The 25,635-nt window shown below is 34.7% G+C and overlaps 1 protein-coding gene across 4 annotated transcripts in view; it reads right to left on the bottom strand.

The window, feature by feature from the left end:
* The window catches only part of OSBPL8 (oxysterol binding protein like 8), a 182,313-nt gene that overhangs the window by 40,543 nt on the left and 116,135 nt on the right, over window positions 1-25,635 (bottom strand). For 3 of the 4 annotated variants that reach the window (XM_028148630.2, XM_008143827.3, XM_028148635.2), the window contains 6 exons: window positions 14,517-14,587; window positions 12,265-12,342; window positions 9,945-10,046; window positions 7,277-7,480; window positions 3,883-3,967; window positions 2,416-2,587 (listed from right to left, as the gene is read on the bottom strand). In XM_028148630.2, the coding sequence (XP_028004431.1) occupies window positions 2,416-2,587; window positions 3,883-3,967; window positions 7,277-7,480; window positions 9,945-10,046; window positions 12,265-12,342; window positions 14,517-14,587 (712 nt within the window). Of the gene's footprint in view, window positions 1-2,415; window positions 2,588-3,882; window positions 3,968-7,276; window positions 7,481-9,944; window positions 10,047-12,264; window positions 12,343-14,516; window positions 14,588-19,316; window positions 19,464-25,635 lie in introns of those variants that run through there. The other variant, XM_028148634.2, reaches the window with a different exon arrangement.

Below are 25,635 nucleotides of genomic sequence, written 5' to 3'. Positions count from 1 at the left end.
TGTGGGTTTCATTTAGCATAAAAATCTTATAGGGATGAACACTTACGTACTTTAAAAATGAATACACGATGCCATTATATACCATTGACATTTTAGCAATGCTGAGGTAATAACAGAGCAGAGAAGTCCTATTTAATTCCAATGTTAGTCTCCATTTTTCCAAAATCTTCATTTGTTTGGATTTTAACCAGATAATTTCTAACAGGAATTCATTTTTACATGCATATTACTTTCTTTCTTTTACTTTATGATCATATTTTTTAAAAAGTAGTCTAAAATTGCTCTCCTTAACCTCTTACAATCTGGTCTTCACTCCCTTAAATCAAGTGACTCTGTTCCCTCAAAAGTCACAAATGATGGCTTAGTTAACAAACCCAATGGCCTTATCTAATTTTTACCTCCTTTGACTTCTCTGCATTACTGAACTTAGATGATAATTATTTTCCTTGAAATAGTCTTAATGCGTGGGTTCCATGTAATTGTAGCTCTACTTTTTAAGCTCTCTGATCCCTCTTATTCCTTCTACCCTTAAATATTTTCATCTTCCTTGGCCCTTTTTTATTCTCTCTAGTCTCTCTCCTTTGGCAAGCTATCAAATTTCTATTTGATATCCACACCCATGCATTCAGGAATAAGCTTTAGACCCATGTTTTTAAATGCTTGGCTGACATCATCTATGTCTAGGGACTGATGCATCTTCAACATGTATAATATTTAATAAATTATTATCTCCCAAACATGGTCTTTTGTTTTATTTTACCATCATCTTCCCTATCACTCAGGCATAAAGCTTGGTAATCTTTAACTTCACCAACTCCCTGTCCCTTACTTCCAAGCAGATTCTCATTCCTCATCTCTGCATCATAGCTCACAGCTCATTTTCTGTCATCCAGCCAAAATGAACATGTTGATATGTTGATTCTACTTTTGCAAAAATCTGTTACATTGATGCTCTCCCTGATTCCCTAGAAGAATGTTATGTCTTCATCCTATAAATTCTCTTGATCCTGTGTTACCCTAAAGCTTGTCTCCTTTGGTTGCTTATGTTATTCTTTTCTTTCTACTATTTATTGCTGCCTGGCATTTTATAGGATTCAAATAAAACAAAACATCTCTTCAGGATCACATAGCTAATAAACTGTTACACTGGATTCAAATTTAAGATCATATCAGATTCATCTCCCTATCCAAAATTATACAGAAACGTGTATAGTATCTTACACAGAAAACAGGCTTCAAATTTTTAATGAATAAATATGTGAATCGAATGAATTGTTAAGATACCCAAATAAGAGCATTTAAAGATTACCTGGTATTCAACAAAAACAATGAATGTTTTATAGCTGAAGAGCTTCAATGAAAAAATTTCAGGAAGAGGCCCCAACAAACATCCATTCCTATATAAATTGTGCTCCCACCCCCAATCTTTTCCCATTCAGGCTTTTGTTCTGAGGATTAAGATAAAACTCCAGATTATAATTCTGCAAAGAAAGGATGTAAAAGGTCAGGTAATGGAAATTTTCAAAGAGAGTGAAGAAAAAGAGTCAAGCAAAAGGATAAAGAAAAAAAAAAAAAGTTCCGCTCAGATTATATGGAGGAGAATAGCAGTCTAACAACTTTCAGGAGAGTAATCCAATGCCCATAGTAATAAGTGGCTGTAAAGCAGAAATTGAGCATTGATGCAAGGGAGGAAAAGGGGAAGTCTAATGTTTTTCCTACAAAGCAACAAAAGAAATCTGAACCTCAAGGAAAGTATTGTTTCCCTGAAGATTTTTTTTTTTAAATTAACTACTGTAAATTCTTCAGGTGATAAAACCAAAATAAGACACAGTTCCAACTCAAAGCACAATATCATAGGAGAATTCCGCAAATACCAGAAAGAATTAAGTCAAGTACCATTACAAAAAAAAAAAAAAAGTGCCATTACAGAACAGCAATAGAAGGCCAGATATTTCATGGTTAGGAGGCATGAAAGTTGTTGCATATAAGATTTGAATCGGTCTTAAAGAATACGTAGTCATATGACAAGAGAAAAGAGCAAGGTAGACTTTCACATATGATATAATGTTTGAGGTCAGTCTTGAAGAATACATAGTCTTTTGATGGGAGAAAAGAGCAAGGTGGACTAGAAATCATTCTTAATGAAGGGAACACCATGCACAAAGACAAGGTAGACAGCATGATTGCATTTGGGAAATAACAAGTAATTCACATTAGCTAGGATCACGGAAATAACTTTCTATACTCATCATAGTAACTAAACAAATCTTAAACCAGGCCTTAGACCATATAATCAGAAGAAGACAGCCAAGTTTCAATCCTACAAACACTACAAAAATTCTAGGCCTACCAATTAATCTAGTGAATTACATGGTCTCCAAAGTAATTACCAAATTAGGGGCAATATCTACTTACTGGAAGTTGTCACCACTGTGAAGATTGTTAGCACGTAATAAGCCATACAAAGTCACATGTGTGCTCTCTGATGAAATGCTCAGGTCATGTTCCTTCCCTTCCCTGATCATTGTACGTTTAAGAAGACTAGAACATTTCAAAGCCAACTCCAAAGCATCCATCCAGCACCTTCCTAGAAGAACACAGATTCATAAGCAGTATAATTCAAGAAACTACACAAGCTAGCATCCATCTTAATGTAACACTGTTATTAGCCTTTAGGCATACTATTATTTCTCTGAGAAACATGCACCGGAAAAGTTACTTTGAACATAAAGTCTTATAAGGATTTCTAAATGTGATTTTTCAGTTTACCAAGTGTTTTTTACATCCTAAGTATCTAGAAACTATTGGTAAATGAATAGAATATAGCACACATTGGTAAGTATACCTAGTGAAAATACATGTTTTATTTTTAAAATTTTATAACATTAACATATAGTATAATTTGAAGGTACCAAAAAGGTATATAAAATATACTGAAGGGGTTATGTTTGTATTATAAACAAACTAAAAAATGTTTTGTTGGTAGTGGGTCTATTCCCAGGTTTAGCATCCATTTTACTCATATGTATAAAAAATTTTAAGTCAGGGAAATGCGTGTACAATACTGTCATTAACTGCCATATTAGTTAGTAGAAACATTATTAACTTTATTTTTTAAATTGAAATTTAGAACTATAATTAGCAGAAAAAAATGTTACTTTCACTTAAAATCCTCATATATTTGTTTCAGCACCTGCTGGAAATATCAGCCAAATAAAACACTTTCATAACAAATACTTGTGCCTATGATAATTTAATTTTAAAAATAGTCATTTGGTACAAGTAAACTCTGGAAGGTTACAAGATTCCTTAGGCTAAGCTAGTTTAAACTATAAAATATAAAACTGCAACAGAAATCCATTAACAATTAGTAAAGTTTTAAAGTTACCTTGATTTCAAATAAGTAAGTTTTGCTCTCCCTGTATTTGCTTCAGGAATTATGTATTACGTTAATAAGTGCAGAACAACAGTTTGTAATCAAATGTTTATATTTAAAAAAAATTGTAACAGTGTGTCTTAAAAATGTTAATAATTAGTGATAAAAAATAGTATTAAATGTACCTTTAAAATGATAAAACTTAATGAGTTACCACAGAGAACACTAACCAAATCAAGAAGGTGTTAACATGTCAGTGAAGGATAAAGAAGAAACTCAAGGCTGCTAATTCATCATTTAATTATACAATGCCTCCTTCCTATCGGATTCCTCTGTTTTCTACCAAGTTAATGATATATTTGATGTTCTAAGCAATTGATGATTACAATACTTCTGCTGCAAATACCATACTAAAGACAGATTTTCCCAAAGGAAAACACACAGTGGAATATAAATAAACCTTTTAAAATGAGACCAAAATCCAATCCATCAAAACCTGTATTTACCATCTGACTCTGAAGTAGCTCGGATGATCAAGTAACTGCTAGGTAAGGGCTGAGTTATGGATCCAACTGCTTCACCTTTTGGACCCTTAAAATAAACAAATAAAATAAAAATAAGCAAAATAAATGGCATAAGTATTATAATATCTTGACTTTATATTATCTATTATTATTAATAACAATCTAAATTAGCCATGGATTATAATAAAAAGCAAACAAGATTTAATTTCATTCTTCTTGAGAAAGCAAATGTTGAGTATTAAGGAAAGTTTCCCTTTTCCAACAAATATACCTCCTTACCAAAAAATTGAACAACTTATAGTTATCATTAGTTAAACATTATTTCTGTACATTGTTCACACTTAAAGGAAAATCTAAAATTCACCTTACGCGACAAAATTTTAATTTAACAGAGAATTTCCATCTCACATGTACTACTAGAAAAAACACTTAATTTCTAGAACCTATAAAGAAACAGCTGGAAAGAAAAAAACAGCTGGAAATATAGCTATAATTTATAAGCAAAAAAAAAAAAGAATTTTTACTAAGTCTAGGGAAAAATAAAGCTCCATTTATAAGCAGTAATATATTTATTTATAAATATCAACTATAAAAGCTAATTTTAAAGAAATTTTATTGTTGTTGGGTGGGGTTGTTTTAGAAGTATACAACACCAAGAGCTCTACAGTAATTATTATCATCAAAGCTAATCTTAGAAGGACATAGTTCTTATTTGAAAAGAAAAATCTGAGGATTCAATTTATAGTATAATTTTGATTGAAAAGCATAATTTTCAAGTTCTCAGATCAAGGAATAAAATGAACTTTAAAAAGTATAATCATTACAAAGTAAAGATGCAGAGTCAAAATTTAAAAATAGAAAAATCAATATGATTTTAACAAATCTTCTAAAATCCCTTGGGTATTTTCAAATAGCTTTATAATTTACTAGAGGCCCGGTGCAGAAAATTCGTGCATGGGGGGGGGGGGGGCGTTGTCCCTCAGCCCAGCCTGCACCCTATCCAATCTGGGACCCCTTGAGGGATGTCCGACTGCCTGTTTAGGCCTGATCCCACTGGATCAGGGCAGTCAAACATCCCTCTCACAATCCAGGACTGCTGGCTCCCAACTGCTCGCCTGCCTGCCTTCCTGATTGCCCCTAACCGCTTCTGCCTGCCAGCCTGATCACCCCTAACCACTCCCCTGCCAGCCTGCTCGACGCCTAACTGCTCCCCTGCCGGCCCGATTGCCCCACCTGCCCTCCTCTGCATGCCTGGTCACCCCTAACTGACCTCCCTTGCCAGCCTGGTCACCCCTAACTGCCCTCACTTGTTGGCCTGGTCCCCTCCAACTGCCCTCCCATGCAGGCCTGGTCCCCCACAACTGCCTTCCCCTACAGGCCTTGTCCCTCCCAAATGCCCTCCCCTGCTGGCCCGGTCGCCTCCAACTGCCCTCCCCTGCTGGCCCGGTCACCCCCAACTGCCCTCCCCTGCAGGCCTGGATCCCCCCACCAACTGTCCTCCCCTGCAGGCCTGATCATCCCCAACTGCCCTCCCTTGCAGGACTGGTCCCCCCTAACTGTTCTCCCCTGCAGGCCTGATTGCCCTCAACTGCCCTCCCTTGCAGGCCTGGTCCCTCCCAAATGTCCTCCCCTGCTGGCCATCTTGTGTCCACATGGGGCAGCCATCTTGTGTTGGAGTGATGGTCAATTTGCATATTACTCTATTATTAGATAGGATGAGACAGTTCCTAGAACCAGTATAGAGTAGTAACTAGTCAGACTATCTGGGTTTCAACTTTGGTTCCATGCTAGAAAAATTATTAAAGTAACCTCTTTAGGCCTCAATCTCTGTCTGGTTAATAGGAGAAAACTGTATCCTCCTTAAAGTTATGAGAATTAAAAAAAATATTCCATGTAAAATGCTCAAAAGAATCCCTGACACATAGTTAAGCACTCATAAACATTATTTTTTTCTAATCATAGACACTGACCTTAAAAGTATTTAAACAATGTCCTAAGAAAGTTTTGCTTGTTGAGAATATTCTGATGCTCATGTACTTGAACAAACTTCCCTCTCACAGATAGTTAGAATGAAATGAACTTGACATCAAAATTTATTTTTTATTATTTCTTAAATTTTTTACTTATTGGTTTTAGAGAGGAAGGGAGGCGGGAGAAACATCAATGTGTTGCTCCACTTATTTATGCATTCATTGGTTGCTTCTTACGTGTCCTGACCGGAGAATGAACCCACACAACCTTGGTGTATTGGGACAATGCTCTAACCAACTGAGCTACCTGGCCAGGGCTAAAAATATTTTTAATGACTTAAAATTCATTAAAATTCTTATGATTCCTAAGAGTAATAGTAAAGAATAAATGCAACATATAAAAGGTTTTAAAAGGAATTTTTTTTCATTTGAGTATCATATGATATATAAATACCACAAGCTGTATGGATTAAATTCTTTCCCCTGTGGGAAGTGTCTAATTCCAGAATGGAACTAACTCTGTAATCCTAAATTTATTCTTCTCTCTAGGCTACTGAAATAAAGGCAAAAAGTCCAGTTTTTTTCCTATGTATATGTATATTGCCCAATTAAGCAATACCAAAGATATTTAAAAGCTGAAGTTACTTTTTCTTAGTGCTAATCTCAATTAGGTGATTTTCCTTAAAGGAGTTCTAAACCCTTTATTCAAGTGTAACTGGCCTTCTTTCAAATTAAAACAATGGTGGCTTTGTAAAAACTTAAACTAGGCTCAGACACATTTATTCTGTTAGCATGTACTGCACATCTACTATTTGTAGAATTTCTTGGTAGTTAATCAAAATAAGGCTTTACTATTTTCCTGATTAAGTTTCTGCTATTATAACACAGGAGTGACCACAGTAATGATATTTAGTTATAAAGCATTTGAGCTCCATCTTCAAAGAACATTGCCTCTCAAGAGTAAGAAAGACTGTGATTGCTTATACTTACCACATATTTACATTACTACAGAAAAAACTTACAAAAATAAATGGCAGCTTCTGTTCTATGGTACCTTACAATTTTGACAAACAGAAAAACAGTAAATATGATACAACATTATAAAGCAAAATTATTAATTGCCATTTTTAAAAAAACAGTACAAACTGAATCCCCATGACAAAGAGATAATAAACAATATAAGTTAAAAAATTTTTTCTGGAGAAATGTTTTAAGTTAGATCTTAAAGGTAAACAAGAACATTTGGTACACATTTCATTGTGGGTAGGGACAGAGGAATAATACCCTTAAAAACAAATAAATTTATAAGTGCTGGCACAGAATAGCAACCATTAGATTAAGTGAAGTGTCTCAGCTCTACTCACAGATTACCATCTTTACTTTTTACCTATATAACAAGTACTTACCTTCACTGCCCAAATAGATTGCTCCAAAGGATGAAAAAGTTTGAAACAAAAGCCATCCTTTTTTGATGGGCGCTCAATGATTTCACAGGCATTCAGCAGGACTGTTCCTACCCACTGACCATTTTTTTGGGTTTTATAGATCAGTAGCACCCCAGGTTTCAAAACACACCACAACTTGGTCCAGCTCTTTAGAGTACCACGTATCTACAGAAAATAAGTATAAGAAATAAGGCTCTGTTTTTCTCATTCTGCTCTACAAAATGTAAACTGAATAATGGCAAATAGGATGTTTTAATTTAAAATTTCTAGAAAATGTACATGTTAAAGTCAATAGATATTTTTTTAAAATCTACTAAATGGCAAGCACTAATAATAAATATAAAAATAGCATGACTCCTGCTTCTGAGGATCTTAAATTCTAGTGGGAGACTGGGTCACCAGTTTCAAAATACTGTACTAAGTAGAATGGTTTTTCTAACCTTCTAGGTTAGGTCAGGGACTATTAAAATACTTGTAGCCCTGCACACGAGCCAGTAGCTCGCTGCCGCCCTCCAGTAGCTCTCCGCCCGCTGCCCCGCTCTCCTGTAGCCCCCCCCCCCCCGCCTCCCCCCATAGCTTGCTGTCCTGCCCCCTCCTGTAGCTCTCTGCCACCCGCTTGTAGCTCGCTGCCCCACCCTCCTGCTGATCCGTGATCCGGTAGTTCGTTACGTGTCAAGGCATAACGACCATTTGCATATTACATCTTTATTATATAGAATGCGTTCCTAATAGTCTCCTCTTAGCATCTGTAACAGCTGTAATTTTATTTCTGTGAGTATAAGATTATCCTACCTTTTAAGATCTTACCCCCTTACCACTACATAAAGTGCTGCAAACACTGCTAACACACACCAAAATTCCCTAAATTTGGTGAGTGGTATAAAAAGGGAATAACATCCTCTATCCCTAAAATCACCTTCTCTAAATTACTCCATTGTTAGTAATTACATAAAGTGTGCCATATAAACTTCTTCGGTAAATTTTAAAACACAAGTCACATAACTCTCTCTCTAGTCTTATAAAATGTTCCTCATCCTAGGGTTTAATGCTATGTAAAAAATGTAGTCTATAGCTAGCTTTTCCTATTCTATTTCTGTAATCCATTAAAAGTGTTTCTATGTAAGTCACTGAATTCACAGTACTGAAAAGGATGCTAATATAATATTGAGATTAAAGACTAGGAATTATCCTCAGTTTTATTTACTGTAAAACATCCGTTCTCTCAAATAGGCATACCACAGTAACTTTAGACAAGAAAAATTTAGAAAGGGGGAGTTTGGAATTAGACATGAAGAAAAGAGAAAATCTTTAAGAAAAAGTATGCATATATGTAAAAGAGATAGAAAGGTAAGAGTTATTCTGAGATAAGATTCTAGATCTTGGAGATGTGATAGTAAAACATGGATGGTAAATTATCAGAATGCAGGTAGGATTTAGAAAGTCAGCCAGGGGAAGCATTAGGGAGTTTTAGGAACTGGTTGGGAAAATCCAATGTCAAAAAGACAAGAGTAGGTTTAGCTCTGAAAAACCCAAGTGAGATCTAGAGTTTGAAGTCTTTTAAGTAAAGCCAAAATTAGAAGTGTTTTCAGCACAACATTGAAGAAGACCCTAATATTACTTGAACTCTCAGGGAAACCAGCACTAGACTCGTATGTTAGTAAGAGAACTTCAATGACAGATCTCATAAAGATTTTAGATTGGTGATTGTACCAACTCTTTGGGAAAGCGCAAAGCTTTCAGGAATGGGGGAATTTTTAGGTCAATGCCAGGTACTAAAATTTCTTGAGAGTCAGGGTTTTATAAGATCATTCTCAAAGTTAGCCTTAGTCTGAAAGATTACTACCAAATATCCTCCTGATAAGAACAAGAGAGAGTGACTGATATGATAAAAAAAGGAAATAAAAATAAGTGGGAATAACCAGAGGCCAAAATAATAAGTCATGGAAACAGCAATATGTACATTTCTCTGAAAACTAATCCTTTTCAAATGATAATTTTTATATTAACTTTGTATCATATCTTCTCAATAATGCATATACCAAGTCTGTAAAAATACTAAATGATAATCTGAAAATAATTTTTTTAAAATCCTCAAGGATATTTTCCCATTGATTTTTAGAGAGAGTGGAAAGGAGGGAGGAGGGGGAGAGAGAGAAAAACATCAATGTGAGAGAGACCCATTGATTGGTTGCCTCCTGCACATGCCCCAACTCAGACTGGGCCAGGAATCGAACCTGCAACAGAGGTACGTGCCTTTGATTGGGAATCAATCCAGGACTCTTCAGTCTGTGGGCCGAGGCTCTTGTCACTGAGCCAAAGTGGCTAGGGCCAAAATATTTTTTTTACAACATATTGATTAGACTACATAATGTCATACAAATCAAAAAGCCTTTTTAAACCAACTGCTATACATATTTGATGTTGTCAAGAGAGAACAACATTAAGGTTCCTTCTCCCCATTAATATTGGAACAGAGAACCTCTGGGATATAATTAATAGTTTGTCAGTGAAAAACAATCATCCTAGTAGTTATTTATGTCTTGCAGGATGGCTTTAGTGTACTCTGGGCATTCTTATTCCAGTAGATAAACATCCAGCAATGAGAATTCAAGATTCAATACAAACTGACCTTCAACCAATCAGCCATGACAATAACAGAAGGATCTGTGATTGAACTGAGTAACTCCTTTGTGGCTCTTTTCTTTTCTTCTCGGTAATTTTTCTTTTGCACCTATTTTACAGAAACAATAGCAAAATTAAAAATTCATTAGAAATGGGCAATTTATTTTCAAAATATTTAGTTCTATAGAATGTAGAGTATAAAATTCTAACCCTCTTTTAGAATTCTAGCATCTTAGGATAAAAGAACTATTTTTTTCATGTTTTTTTTTTTTTTAAAGAACTGGTAGAATTTTTAGAGAAGTATGGTTAGAATCTAACTTCTTCTGATCACTAGTTCAGTTCTCTGTATCTTTTTAAAGAATTCTACCTTCTTAAAATTACACAATAATACATAAATACAATCTCCTGGTAAAAATTTTGAAACAACACAAATAAAGCTAAAAAGCCATCTTTCGTATAACCTATCCTATTCTAACCCACAGAATTACGGTTAATCGTTTTGAAAACACTATCCTTTTAGCCCTTTTCTATGTATAGAACCTATAAAAATATACAACTTTTGTGTTTTGAGTTTTTAAACACATTAAAAAATTGTTCTCCCATTCATTATTTTTTGGAGCATTTCCATCTCTCTCTTCCATTCATTCATTCATTCATTCACTCACTCATTCATTCAGTTAAATTCTCAACCAAGGATGTTTTTCCATTGATTTTTAGAGAGCAAGGGACGGGGAGAGACAGAGAGAGAGAAACACTGATATGAAAGAGACATATAGCTGGCTGCCTCCCACACATGCCCTGACCAGGGCTAGGGATTGAGCCTGCAACAAAGGTATGTGCCCTTGACCGAAATCAAACCCAAGATCCTTCAGTCCATGGGCTGACGCTCTAGCCAAACCAGCTAGGGCTCCACCTCATTTTTTTCACTGCTACGTAGAATTCCTAGTATAAATAATAAGAGCTAACATTTACTGGGTATATTCTGTGTGCCAGTCACAGTTCTAAGCACTTTACATGTTTTACTTCATTTAATCTTTACAATAACCTTGGTAAGTAGGACTATTAGTACCCTTATTCTACAAAAGATAAAACTGAGGCACAGAGAGTAACTTGCCCAGGATCACACAGCTAGTAAGTCACAGAGACAGGATCCAAACAGAGGCAGACTGGCTCTAAAACACTTAACCACCATGCCATATTGCTTCTAAAATTTTTCTTAATATATTCTCATACTCATGGAAATCTTCTCTGTTAGCAGTTTTTTTCACATTATGAACAATGCTGCAACGGTTTGCAACTGACAATTTTGCTGTTTCCTGATACTAACATGTAAAATATAAATAACTAAGCCAGTTCTGAGATAATTTGGAAAAGTAGCAGTGAATTAATCTAGCCTTATTATTGTTTTGTTATTATTACATGGATGGGAGAAGAATGATGGTAACCTGTCAGTGATATGCATATGTTTTTTTAACTATAACACAAAATCTTCCTAGTTTCACTTAATGGTACAGAGACTGCATACAAGTAACAAAATTTTAATAATTCTACAGCCAAAAAATTGTAGACTTTTGGTCTTTATTATAATACACATATGAATTAAGAGTAGATTTAATATGAAATTATAAGTGCAAATAAATACAAGATCAAATATGGGGACGTAAAGAGGTACGAGACTACACAGGGATCAGGGTCAATTGGAAAGGATGTGCTCCTTAGGCTCCAGGATCCATACTGCACATTTCTTAAGAGAAGCTGGAAATCTGAACTTGTAATTGTTGAATTTTTAAAACACTGTATAGGTCAAACAAAATACAGCAGGTCCTCAATGTCATTTTGTTCAACATTGCTTCATTATAACAGTGATTAGGTGCTACAGGAACTTAACTTGTTTATATCTATTAGCCCATGGTAAAATTGGTTTTGTCATCATTTCACCTCAGTTCTAAAAATCAATTGACAATGTTAAATGAGGACTTCTGTATATTTACCCAATGGCCAAATTCAGCCCATGCATGGCCCATCAGTTAGTAAACTGGAATTTCAAAGAGCACAGTGATGTGCCTGACTGAGGCAGCTCTGCAGAGACACCTAGTCCTCCACCCCAGCAGTGGCCACGTGAGGCCTGAAAGAGCTCTGGGAGAGTCATTATGCAGCCTTTTCAGTTGACTCCAGAATGTCATACAAATATTGACATTTTTAATGTGTGCCTCTCTGGATTTTTTTCTTCTTTCAAGAAGACTCATTTACTTCTTTATCTTATTAGCCTACTTTCAAAAGCACATGCAAAGCATAATGTTAGCTATGAAATGACTGTGAAAACTAACCTTGAGAGATTCTTTTTTTGTGAGCTTGCTTGAAGCTGTACTGTCCTTCTCCGAGCCATTATAAAGTTTAGATTCAGACTAAAATCACACAGAAATTAACAACAACAAAAAATTAAAACCTTCATTTATCCTAAACATATGGTATAAAAATATTAATGTTCAAGCTAGGCTTGTGACATTCTTCCCATTTATTGCTATGATTTCGGCAAATATTGATTTTCAAATACTGATTTTCCATGTAGTATAGTATTTGGATTTAAAAACTAATCCACATTAGGGGGATAAAACATAATAAAGAAACAAAAACAGTACTATGCTAAATACTTTATGTGCACTACCTTATTTAATCCTCAAGGCAATCCCATGAGACAGTAGTATCTCCTTTTGCTCAAGGATATTTTTCCCATTGTTTTTTTTTTTAATTTTTTTTCTTTATTCAAAAAGGTATTACATATGTGTCCTTATTCCCCCATTGCTTCCCCCCGCCCCCGCCGCCACTCATTGGTTTTTAGAGAGAGTGGAAGGGAGGGAGGGTAGGAGGGGGTGAGAGAGAGAGAATCATCGCTGTGAGAGACACACCCATTGGTTGCCTCCTGCATACACCCCATACTGGGGCAGGGATCCAGCCTGCAACCCAGGTAAGTGCCCTTGACTGAGAATTGAAACCGAGACCCTACTGTGCTCTGGGCTGAAGCTCTAAGCACTAAGCCACACCAGCCAGGGCACTGACCATTATCTTAACCATGAGAGTCAAGATTCAAACTAGCTTTATTTACTCTAAAGCAATGCTGTCCAGTAGAGCTTTCTAAACGACAGAAATGTGAAATGTTCCATATTTCAGTTGTCCAATATGGCAGTCGCTAGTCAAATGTGGCTATTAAGCATTTGAGATGTGGCTGATATAACTGAGAAACGGAATTGCTCATTTTATTTAATTTTAATTACTTTAAATTTAAAGAGTCATGTATAACTAGGTGCTACTGTTCTCAAAGAGCAGTTTCAAAGCATACTGTTTCACTAAGGTATGTAAACTTTCTTTCTAGGTTCCCTGCTCCCTGCCCCACCACCCTATTTATAGACTATATATAGGGGGCTGTGTAGGTGTGGGGTTTAAGTGTTTAGGCTTCTGAGTTGGAAGGAATGTATTATACCATACACTTACCAATTCTGGCATTAAGGTTTGAAAATAGGTTTTTAAAATCCTATAAATTGCATTGTATTTCTAGCCATGGCAGACCCAAGATAATCACTTTCTCTTTAATTTTCTTTAAGTATATATTTTATATAAAATAATCAAGGCATTTCTCATGTATATGTTACCTACATATAAAGCACTATTAAACTTCCATCCTAAGTACTTTTACACATATGATATATAGACCTTTATGTAATGAATATTTGAAAAGTTAAGTGCAAATAAAATTTGTGTAAAATTATACATTAAAACATGTATAATCTTCTCAACCACTCCCAAGAATAGGAACAAAAAATGTAGTTTTTAAAGCAAAGCCATTTGCTGAGAATAGCAGAGAATTTACTAGCTTAAGAAATAGGTTTTCTTACTTCACATCTTCAAAGTTTGATTCCACAAATATGTTTCTCCTGCTATTAAACCTGACCAGAAGTAATAGTCAAAAGTCAAATCCCTTGACATATTATAGAAATCTAGTAAATTACAAACCCATAGGAAAACCAAGGCATCCTATAGTGCTTCTCAATTTATTTCTCAAACATGTACTTTAAAAAAGAAAAATATCTCAGCAGACCTAAGAATATGTACAGGTATTCTAGTTTGAGAAAAAGTAACTCAGGAAAATATGTCTTATTCTAAGAAAATGTCTTTCAATTGCAGGCTATTACTATAAGAGATCTTTGGCCTTATGTAAAATGTACACATTTTGATGGTCATTCGAATGAACCCCAAATACTTAAAGAATTAAAAAAACACACACAAACATAAACCCTGAGAATTTCTCCAAATGGAACTATCAGATTTCAGTTTGAGAAGTATTGCTGTAGCAGCCATACCAGAAACAATAACTCCAGAGAGGATACTGGTTACCAAAAGGCTGTATTTGCAAGTAAACAAGAGACCCAGTGAAACTTTCCTTTTTTCACCATATCATACATGGTTTAGATATACCAACATAAGAACATCTCACAAGACCTGATAGGATTACAGTGTTAGTTTCCTCATCTTAAATGTTAGAAAAATGTTGTAATCATATATTTGGGGACAACAATACGCTTACCTTGCTCTTTGACATAGAAAGTGAAGAGTCATCTCTATTTTGAGAAATGTCTTCCCTTCCTCTTTCAAAACCTTTAAAAACATTATGATTATATCAGTATCACTACTTTTGAGCAAATATAGGCACTAAAAGCAAATGCAAATAAGTCATTCAATTTCAAATATACATTGTTTTATGTACATTAAGCCTAGACGGAACATACAGTTTTAAACTATTATAAGTTTAAAGATTTCTAGTATGATAATTCTCTAGAATAAATTAAGGCTCCCAGAGGTAATGAAATCTTTCCTTGAACCCAAAAACATCAAGCTACATACCACTTTTCTCTGCTCCTAGAGCACTCTGGATGAATTCAGGCTTCATGGAGCTTTTGTTTTCCTAGTGAACTGTTTCCTTACAAAGAATCCTGATAAACCAATCTAACATACTTTTCTTACCTCTTGCCAAACTAGAAAACAATTCCAGAATTAGTGATAAAAGATGACCAGGGCAATAAATCTGGACTGAGGAACAGACTTAAATCTAATAATGTACTTATTGTAAGATGCCAGGATTCTTGTTCTGGCATTAAGAAGGGTTCAGCAATCTGGAGAAAGGATGTCCGTAACTTAAGTAAGAGTCCAGAGACGAGAGATAATTTTGAAAGGCATTGGGGTCAGAGGAGCCTGGCTGAAAAAACCAAGTTCTCCTTGTCTCAGGACCCCTTGCTTTTTATTAACACAAATTGTCCTACGGCAAGGTGGAGATATACACTTCAAAGGGTAGGGTTTCCGTACAGAAGCATTGTCAGATTGGGGAATAGCCTATGGCTGTTCAGGTGTTTGGCCAGTAGGAGGCAATAACATGTAGATTAAGATGCCCTGAGCTGTCTGGCAGCAAACAATCATCCTTTTCAGGTTTGGGGAAATGCCTTTAGCCATTCCCAACAGGCGGTAACATATGTGACTCAGCGCTTGTTGAGTCCCCAAGTTCCATCAACCTTTTGATGAAACTCTTGCAATTATGACATGCTGGAACTGGCTTCCAGCAGTGAGAATTAAATGAAATTGCACAGAAAGCACTTAGCATAGTATTCTGCACCATAGTATATGTTCATTTAATACTGACTCTTATTATCATTGTCACTATTGCTATACACATTGTAAAAGGATGAATCTAAAATACAAGAGTGTACTGAGATAAACATGCACACATATCTGCAATCATGTAACACTATGCCAAAAGTAGTTAAATTAATGTTATAAGGGTGTAATTAGAGAAATGTTAATTCTGAAATTTATGTGGCAGGCATGAAAGAGCAGTACTCATTTTAATGTTCTTTCTCTTTTTGAGGGCAAGTAATATTAACTCTTCCCTAAAGCTATTTGTTCTGGGTCCAATAAAAACCTATACTTAAAATATATATATAAATACACACACACACACACACACACACACACACACTAGAGGCCCGGTGCACAAAATTCATGCACTTGGGGGGGGGGGGGACCCTCAGCCTGGCCTGTGCCCTCTCACAGTCCGGGAGCCCTCAGGGATGTCTGACTGATGGCTTAGGCCATGGGCCTAAGCTGTCAGTTGGACATCCTTAACGCTGCCACAGAGACCTCCAGCCATGAGCCCAGCTTCTGGCTGAGCAGTGCTCCCCGGGGGAGCGCACTGACCACCAGGGGGCAGCTCCTGCATTGAGCATTTGCCCCCTAGTGGTGAGTGCACATCATAGAGACCGGTCGTTCTGCCATTGGTCAATTTGCATATTAGCCTTTTATTATATAGCATAGGATATAATTATTCATAGCTCAGGACTTAAAAATAATTTCTAGCATAGCAACAATACCATTTATTCTGCATTTGGTTTATATCAGCTAAAAACAAGTCCATTCCATTTTCCTAATTCAGAGATTTTATAGAATTTTTTTCTGTAATATAAAGAAGGAATCACCCCCCCCCCCAGCCACCCCCCCCCCCCCCAGCCACCTCTGGTAAAGAGAATGATCACACAACTCCAACCCTTGGGGAAAAACACCTGTCTCATAAATCCAATATGGAATTTTAAATGAAAACTTACCAGAATTAGAATTTTTAGTGTAAAACAAACTGAAGTTATATAATTCAGCTTAAAAGTTGTAAAATATTTCAGAGTAATAAATACTTGTAATAGGTAATTCTCAATGCTAATAAACTAATATAAAACACTTCAAAGAACTTCTAAATATATGTATAAGAGCATAAAGATTTTCTAAAAGTATATTGTAAATAAAAAATGTCTTCTTTTATTCTCACAAAAACAGACTTCAATTTCTCTAGTGAAGTTTTATATTCATCTGAATCTAGACAAATCCATTTATCAGATGAAGAAAAATACCACTTCACTGTGTCTACATTCACATATTATTTTAAAAACTGAACAGTAAATTAAAACAAAAGTAGAAGTTGTAAGTCTGAATAAACTTTTTTTTTACCATGCAAGTATGTCTTATAGAAAGTTTCAAATGTTGAAAAAGGACATTGATAAACCTAGGTTGTATGTTATCTGTCAAAACCAATAAACAAATCACATTTTAAAAGATTATCTAGCCAGGCTGATGTGGTTCAGTAGTTGAGTATAAACCCATGAACCAACAGGTCACATGCCCAGGTTGCTGGCTCAATCCCTAGTGGGGGGCATGCAGGAGGCAGACAATTGATGTTTCTCTCTCATTAATGTTTCTATCCTTCTCCATTCCTCTCTCCCTCAAATCAATAAAAACATATTAAAAAATAAGAGATCCTCTATATAAACTTTTAAAAAATTGTACTATAGTATCACTATGAGTACATGGGCAGGTGTACCATTTCTATATTATAGCTCATTATAAAGAAAAAGGCCATATAAAATGTACTTCTGAAGGTAGAAATGACAAAAAAATTAAACAAATATTTTCCTAAGGAAAACTAAAATGAAAAAAGGTTGTGATCAAAGTAGTAAGATAAAGTTACCTTTAAATGTCAGATTAAAAAAAAAATGCACCCAAAATTTATCTTTTCATTATTATAAAATGACCAAGAAGACTTTTCTTTTTTAGTTTTAATTAAAAAAAATACATAAAAAGCTGCTTGCTTCATGGAAGTACTTAATTCCATTCTACTTCTTAGCTGATAAAACATATTTTAAAGAGCTTTTTATCATGGCTGGTTATAATATAACTGTTGGTTGTATTAAGTGGAATATGGAAGTATCCTTATGAATATATTTTCTATTTCAAGAATTAGAAAACCAAGCCAATCATTCATTTTTCCATTCAAACAAATTGATCCAGAATAACGTTCAATATATTCTTTGACAAGAAAACTGACAATTCTGCCTTTAATTACCTAATTAAATAAAAACCAAATTTTAAAAAGTGACATTTTCTATTCTTTTATTAGGGTCACATGATTCTTTAGTATTGAGCAGACTTGAGGCAAGGTCAACAAAGGTGTTCCAGCAAGCTTGCTGGCTTAAAAAAAAAAAAAAAAGAACGAGGCAGAAACAAATATAGAAATGGAAGTCACATTGTAAAAGCAAATAGAGCATTTAGCAACATTTAAAAAATTCAGTATATTGTATTTTCAAAGCCACTTCAAACAAAGATAAATACTAATATTTATAACCCTTTGAGAATGTAAGAAAGAAGTATGATAGTACCATGCTCACTAATAAGACTAAATATGGATTATGAATGCTATTTAAAGATTACACTACTTAGGCAACAGTTCAGGACTATGGTTTCCAATTCTTTTCAGAAACACTTAAAAAAGAAAATGAAATCAGTGAATTTAAAAATAATTTATTTAATTGCTCAGGTAATACATTCTATAGTGTTTCATTATCACAAAGAAATGAATATACCACCTATCAACATGAATATTCACAAAAAGTAAAGAATGAAAATTAGTGTGAAAATAGAATAACAAAATATAAGGGTCAGAAAAATATATAGATTGTTTAAGTACCAGTTTCAGTCAATATTTCTTTTTCATGAATATTAAGAGTATTTTTATTTTAAAAGAAAAATAGAACTTTAAAGAGTAGATATAATTATGTAGCAGTTTAAAATTTTGAAAAGAAAAAATGTTTATATTTTAAAATATATCCAAATATTTACTACAATAAATCTTTTTCAAACAATAAAAGATCAATTTATATTTATCTCTCACTGACAAATGATTTAATGTCTAAATCACAGCTGTTAAACACTAAATTTCATTTAATAACTAATACCCTAACAATTTGTTTTTCTTAGCAAAAACAACATACACAAACACATCTAACAACAAGTAAGGGATTTCAAAAATTATTCTCAGGCAGAAAACTTCACTTTAGTCAGGGCTTGAGCTATTAAAAGTTAAACTAAACATCAATTTTAGGTTAGTTACTCTTCTGAAAACAGCCAAACAAATATGAATATTAAATATTTGGGTTTCATTTAAAGAAATCTCAGAATAATTTGTTCACTTATAGAATTTTACATTCATCTCAAATCCAGAAAAGGCTTTAATTTTATCAAAGGGTCAGACTATTTACTTCTATAATTAAGACAAAAACTCATGCTATAAGCATTGAAGATTCGTACTTTACTGAATCATTAGTTCTCAAGTTTGAGCTTAAGAAATGTAAGAGAAAATATGGAAAAGCCAAGCGCTATAGCAGCAGCTACTAAAACCTAACCTTTCACATAGAGTTGTTTTCCTTAAACCAAAGCAGGTTTAAGATATTAAAAAGTCTATTTTATTTTAATGAGAACTGTGTAAGAAATTAAGAATTAAGACTAAAAAACAAACCTGGCAACGAAAGTTCATTGTATCCTCCAAAGGAAGCATTCCGGACAAGCTTTCGGCCATCACTTCGTGGAGGAAATAAAACAGGCAAAACAGTACAGGAAGAAAATCTGCGCTGTTGTGAGCTTTCCTCTTTCATGGCTTAGAAAGTCTATTTAATGTATATGCTCACCCAGAAGGCTAATTATATGAGTATGGCAATGACAGGCTTTTCTCTCACATCCAAATATAGCAAAAGCCACCAGCACAAACAAAGGACACACACGTTTAACAGCAAAGGAGGACCAGAGCCCGTCAAATCAGTAATAAACAGACCGAGAAAGAGGCTGACAGAAAAGGCATTAAACCATGCTGCTGGGTTTTTTAAATGACCTGATAAACAAGAAAGGCAATTCCACTAACGCTTTAGCTTCCAGTAATGCCCTGCACTGAATTGCTGCTTTAGGAAAACAAACCAAGATCAATACTTAAAAGATTCAGGATGAAGTAATAAAATCAGTTTCTCTTCCTTTCTCAAAAATGCAACACTTTTCTCCATATCCATTATGTTTTTGTAGGATCTGCCACAGTACCCACCTCTTATGATTATTTCCTTTGTATTTTTTGCTAACTTCCAAAATGGATATAAACATAATACTGTTTATCCTTCCTGAAGCCTCTAGATTTATATCTAATCTACTGCTTGCCTCAGCCATGATTAAGAATTCATAAGGAAAGATATTCTTTCAAGTGCAATTTTAATGGATTCCAACAGCTAAAGCAAAGGATAAACATTTAAGTTTTACCTCTAGCAGAGATATATGAGTCATTAAGACAGTGTTAATCCAAACCAATCAACAGAGAAGATTAAAAAGACTATAATACTCTAATACATGTTCCTTTGAAACAAGTATGAGCTGCTACATTTCTTCATTACATTTAAACTTTTCAAAATATAAAATCTAACAATGAGTATTTTCCACTTAAAACACTCCTATTAAAAAATTACCCTTATTTTCACAGTAAAGAAAGAAATCTCATTCTTTAAAACTAAGTGACTGGTATGATCCCACACTATTAAATCTAATAGGAAAGTACCTATAGCCAAAATGTTACACTATGTCCTCTCTATAGCTAACTTTAAAATTCCAAAAAATTCTTTCCTAGTTATATTATAATCCATTTACCTTACTCTACCTTAATTGAAGTTAAAAAACTCTAGTCAGTTATTTTCTTTATATATCCTAGATTGATTTTTCCAGCCATAGTTCTTACTTTCAATCTGGAAATGCACCCATTTAGCTGGACAACAACTAGTTCAGTTACAAATGACTTTGTGGTTCATTTTTACAGATACCTTACGATCAGATCTCAGTTTCCTTCTTCATTATGCTTACATTTCAAGGCTGGTACTCCACTCATATACAACAGCATTCCATATAACCCAAGACTTTCTCTTTACTAGAAAGGACACTTAAAAACAAACTCGATTTCCTGTATATAACATATTCTTCCTTAAGCAAAGACATTTCAAAATCAATTAGTGATAAAAATAACTGTATAGTTGATACCCACAACTACAACAGGGTTTTGTTTCTACTTATCTCCATTTCATGAAATATAAATTAGCATGAATTATAGACAATAGAGAAATAATTATAATTAATTCATAAAATGGTGCTTGTCTCTCAAGGCATAAAGGACAAAATACCACAAAAGGCATTATAGTATAATGGGTAAGCAGGATTTGAAATTAAACTTCCTAGGTTCAAATCCTAGTTCTAGCCTAACTGGATATATTTGAGCTATTAACTTAATTTTTCTAGGTCTGTGTTTTCTAATTTATAAAATGCTAATAATATTACCTATATTATGGGACTATTATAAGGATCAAATTGAATAGCATGTAAAATCTAGAAATGTTCCAGAATATAGACAATGACCTAATGTGCTCACTCTTAAATCTCAACTAAAATTACAGAAAAGAAATTTAAAATATATATATATTTTATTGATTTCAAAAGAGTTAGAGATATTGAGAGAGAGAGAGAGAGAAACATCAATGATGAGAATCATTTATCAGCTGACTCCTGCACGCCACCTACTAGGGAGTGAGTCACAACCCGAGAACAGAACCGTGACCTCCTGGTTCATAGGTCGACGCTCAACCACTGAGCCATGCTGGCTGGGCAAGAAATATTTTTTTTTTTAATAAAAAATAAAAAACACAAGAAAAAACAACAACAAATAGGTATGGCTATATATTTCACAAGTATGTGTCCAAGAGAGGATACATCAACAACATAAATTTGACACTGGAAAGTATGACATAAATAAGTAGTCACTGTCTTGCAGATTCAAGAAAGCAAAAAAACAAAGCAACAGCAGTAAAAACTAACTTATTTATACCAAAGGATCATTTTGCACATAATTCACAGAACCAAGTTCCTCTAGATCAGGAATCAGGTAAGTTATCAACATCAACAATACTACTGGAATCAGGACAAAAATAAAAGCATGCCTTCAAAACTGGAAGTAAAATGTCTTCTAAATTAGGATTCCATTTCCCGCTAAACTATCAATTACATATTACAGTAAAATAAAGATACTTTTGACCATGCAACATCTCAAAAATTTACTTTCCATGCATGTTTTTAAAGAATTTACTAAAGTAGCTCTTCTCACCTGGGGTTACAATAGAATTAGGCCTAATGCACTATATATCCACTGTTCAAAAGGAATTAACTTTTTCTTCCATGTATCTATAATGGCTTTAATCACACACCATATCCTTGGGAAGATTGAGAAAATATTCACTTGTTATTTTCTACAGGCCTTACTTCCCTCACTTCCCTCACAGGACCCCATAAGGGAAAAGCTATATGTACCAGAATATATATTCTACCAAAAAATGATGGCAAATTAAGCCGAAAATACTTCCAATACATTGAAGTATTCTTTTTTTTTTTAAAGACTTAGTACTATGTCCAATTATGAAGAGAACCACTAACCTGTAAAATGATCTAAATATCTGAAGATGTAACTATGCAAATTTAGCAGTAAGTTCCCTTACAGTGCAAGCAATCCAAATAAGAATACAGTTCTCAAAAACAAACAAACAAAAAAAGAATACAGTTCTCACATTGCAGCAGCTCAGGCTTAGCAAACAAGTCTATTAATACCCTTTAAAAGGACATATGAATTGAAATGGGAGATAATGACATCTGCTTTGAAATAAAATAAAGCTCAACAATAAAGGTCTCCATCAATTTCCACTCATCAATATGGCAAAGTAATTTCTTAGCTGTTAATTAGTAAAAATCATGTTGATTATATGGTGTGAAAATTATACAAAGCAAATTTATTATCCTACATTTCCTCAGAAAATAACTCTATAGAGTCTCAACATTAAATATGTTCTCAACATAAAAGCACATTCAAATGCATATATAAAATTAACAGGATAACTTAAGATAATCTTAGACTGAATAGCATTCTTATTTACAGATACACTAGAGGCCCAATGCATGAAATTCGTGCAAGGGGCTCAACCTTTGCAGCCCCACGCAGCCTCGGCTGGCCCTCGCAGCCCCAGCTTTGTCTGGAATGTCGTCCGGCGGTCATTCTGCTGTTCGGTCTAATTAGCATATTAGCTCTTTATTATATAGGATATTCACTACAATAAGTATAATATTGTACTTTCCTTTGGATGAAAAGTTCTTTATAATTACTAGGTGTACCGGTTAATAATGGCAGATTTTGTAATCAAAAACACGATAATTTCAAGAGAAACATCGAAAGTGCTTGACTCAAAGTAATGTCCATCGCTAGCTACACATTTCCCCCTCTTTCAGGTAATCTGTGGATACCGTCCTAATAGAACTTTTCTTGTTTTGAGGCAAACCATTCAGAGACCCAATTTTCGACTTCTTCGTACATTTTGAAGTGCTGCTCAGAAAGTGCGTGTACCATCGATCGGAACAAGTGGTAATCTGAAGGAGCAAGGTCTGGTGAATACGGCGGGTGGGTTAATACTTCTCAAGCAAGATCTTTTAACGTGTCTTTAACTGGTTTTGAAGTGTGTGATGGTGCATTATCACGAAGCAAAATTACTTTGCCGTGTCTTCTGCACATTCTGGTCATTTCACAATCAAAGCGTGGTTCAAACTGATTATTTGTTGTTGGTAGCAATCAGTATTAATGGTTTCACCTGGTTTTAGAAGCGCATAATACACCACACCTTCCTGATCCCACCAAACACAGAGCATTGTCTTCTTTCCGAAGAGATTTGGCCTTGCAGTCAATGTTGATGGTTGACCTGGATCAACCCATGATTTTGTGCATTTGGGATTCTCAAAATAAATCCACTTTTCATTGCCAGTCACAATTCGATGCAAAAAAGACTTGCTTTCGTGCAGTTGAAGCAACATTTTACTGATGACTTTTTGGTTTTCCATTTTGTCTTTCGTTCAGTTGATGTGGTACCCATTTTCCTTCCTTTAAAATCTTTCCCATTGCTAGTAAACGATTGGAAATTGTTTGCTGAGCAACGTTTAATCTTTCTGCAAGTTGTTTTTGAGTTTAACACGCATCTTCATCCAATAATGCTTGTAATTGTTGGTCTTCAAACTTTTTCTGTTGACCTGGACGTTCTTTGTCTTTCACATCGAAATCATCCCTTTTAAAGCGTTTAATCCAGCGTTCACATGTATCTTGAGATGGAATGGAGCATGTTCACCATAAGCTTCCCGAAGTATACGATAACTTTCAGAAGCACTTTTCTTCAAAATAAAGTAATGAATTAAAATTTCCCGCAAATACTATTTTGGGCACGAAATACAACATTTTTAAGCGTAAAAATATCTATGATGTTAACACCTTCAGCAAATTTGACATATAAAGTTTTGAAGCTTGCTGTCAATACAATAAAATAGCATACATATCAAATCGCACATATATCAACATATGTATAACTCCATCTGTTGGAAAATATCTGCATTATTAACCGGTACACCTGGTAAATGTTTAATGAGGTACTTAGGTTTATAAGACTGTTGACAAAAATCTATTTAACTGAAAATGTACTAAACTAATAGTACCTATGAATGTAAACACCTAATACTACTTCATAATTATACAGTAATTAATGTTTTAAAAAAGTGTTTTCACATATATTCTCAATAGAGTTAAATAACAATATGATACGTAAAATGAATAGTGTCCTGGTATTACAGAAAAGGTAATCAGGCTCTGAAAGACATATGCTTACCAATCACATAGTAAACAAGAATAGAGCCAAGATCAGAATCCAGGCCTGGGAGTAGGGTTTACTTTCCTGCTCCTCCTCATTCTCCTTTCCCTAAGCCTGTCAACACAGATGCCAGCATCAAGCAGTTTTGTGGTAAGAAGAGACTCAAAAACCAGGGATAAAAAAGATGACACCAGACAACAATAGAGTCTGTAGCAGAAAGGGAGAAAATGAGGGACATGTTAATGACAGTGAAGAAGAAAGAGGAGCCCATAGGACATAGGTCACGCAACTGAATCACCCTTTATATACAAGGGCAATTTGTAAATCAAGGACTCAACTCAAAACTTAAAAAACATGTTTCAAGGATTCTTCCACTAGAAATCCATGCAAATGTTGTGTTAGAAAAGGAAGCTTTTTACTCTTTCCTTCTGTATAACTAAGTTCTCAAAACATAACAAATAAGGCCTGGCTCAGTTGGTTGGAGCATCATCCCATGCACAGGAAGGTTGCAGGTTTGATTCTCGGTCAGGGAACATACCCAGGTTGTGGGTTCGGTTCAATCCTGGGTTGAGGCATGGGGGAGGCAAGAGATCGATGTTTCTCTCTCTCTCTAAAATCAATGGAAACATATCCTCAGGTGAGGATTGAAAAGGAGGGGGAAAAGAACTAAAAACATAACAGATAAAGAAAAATCCCATTCCCCACTGTACCAATTTGAATCTCTTAGTGTTGTAAAAGTAACTAGTCTTCTAGCCCTTCTCTCCAAGCATGAGAACCAAGTTATAAGACAATATTGCTCGTTCTAACATGACAAGCATGAATACTGATCTCTCCATTCCCTCTCTCAGCTGATAATCAAATATTGGTGCCAATGCTCACATCTTTTTACTTACCCACCAGAGACTCTATCCAACCCAGGAGCTTTGGAGTTGGACATAAATTAAAGGCTGCCACACTCCAGAAATTTTCTAATGATGAGGCCAACAAGGCCCTGAAGAAGCTATTTTGGTTTCACAGTTGTATCCACATATCCAACTAACTTCATGTTCCATTACTCCATTCAGTAACAAACTTTCCCTATCTTTACCCTAT

Source organism: Eptesicus fuscus, chromosome 7 (assembly GCF_027574615.1).
Source record: "Eptesicus fuscus isolate TK198812 chromosome 7, DD_ASM_mEF_20220401, whole genome shotgun sequence".
NCBI lineage: Eukaryota > Metazoa > Chordata > Mammalia > Chiroptera > Vespertilionidae > Eptesicus > Eptesicus fuscus.
The sequence above is the reverse complement of the archived record's forward strand: the minus strand, read 5'-3'. Positions and strand labels throughout refer to the sequence as shown.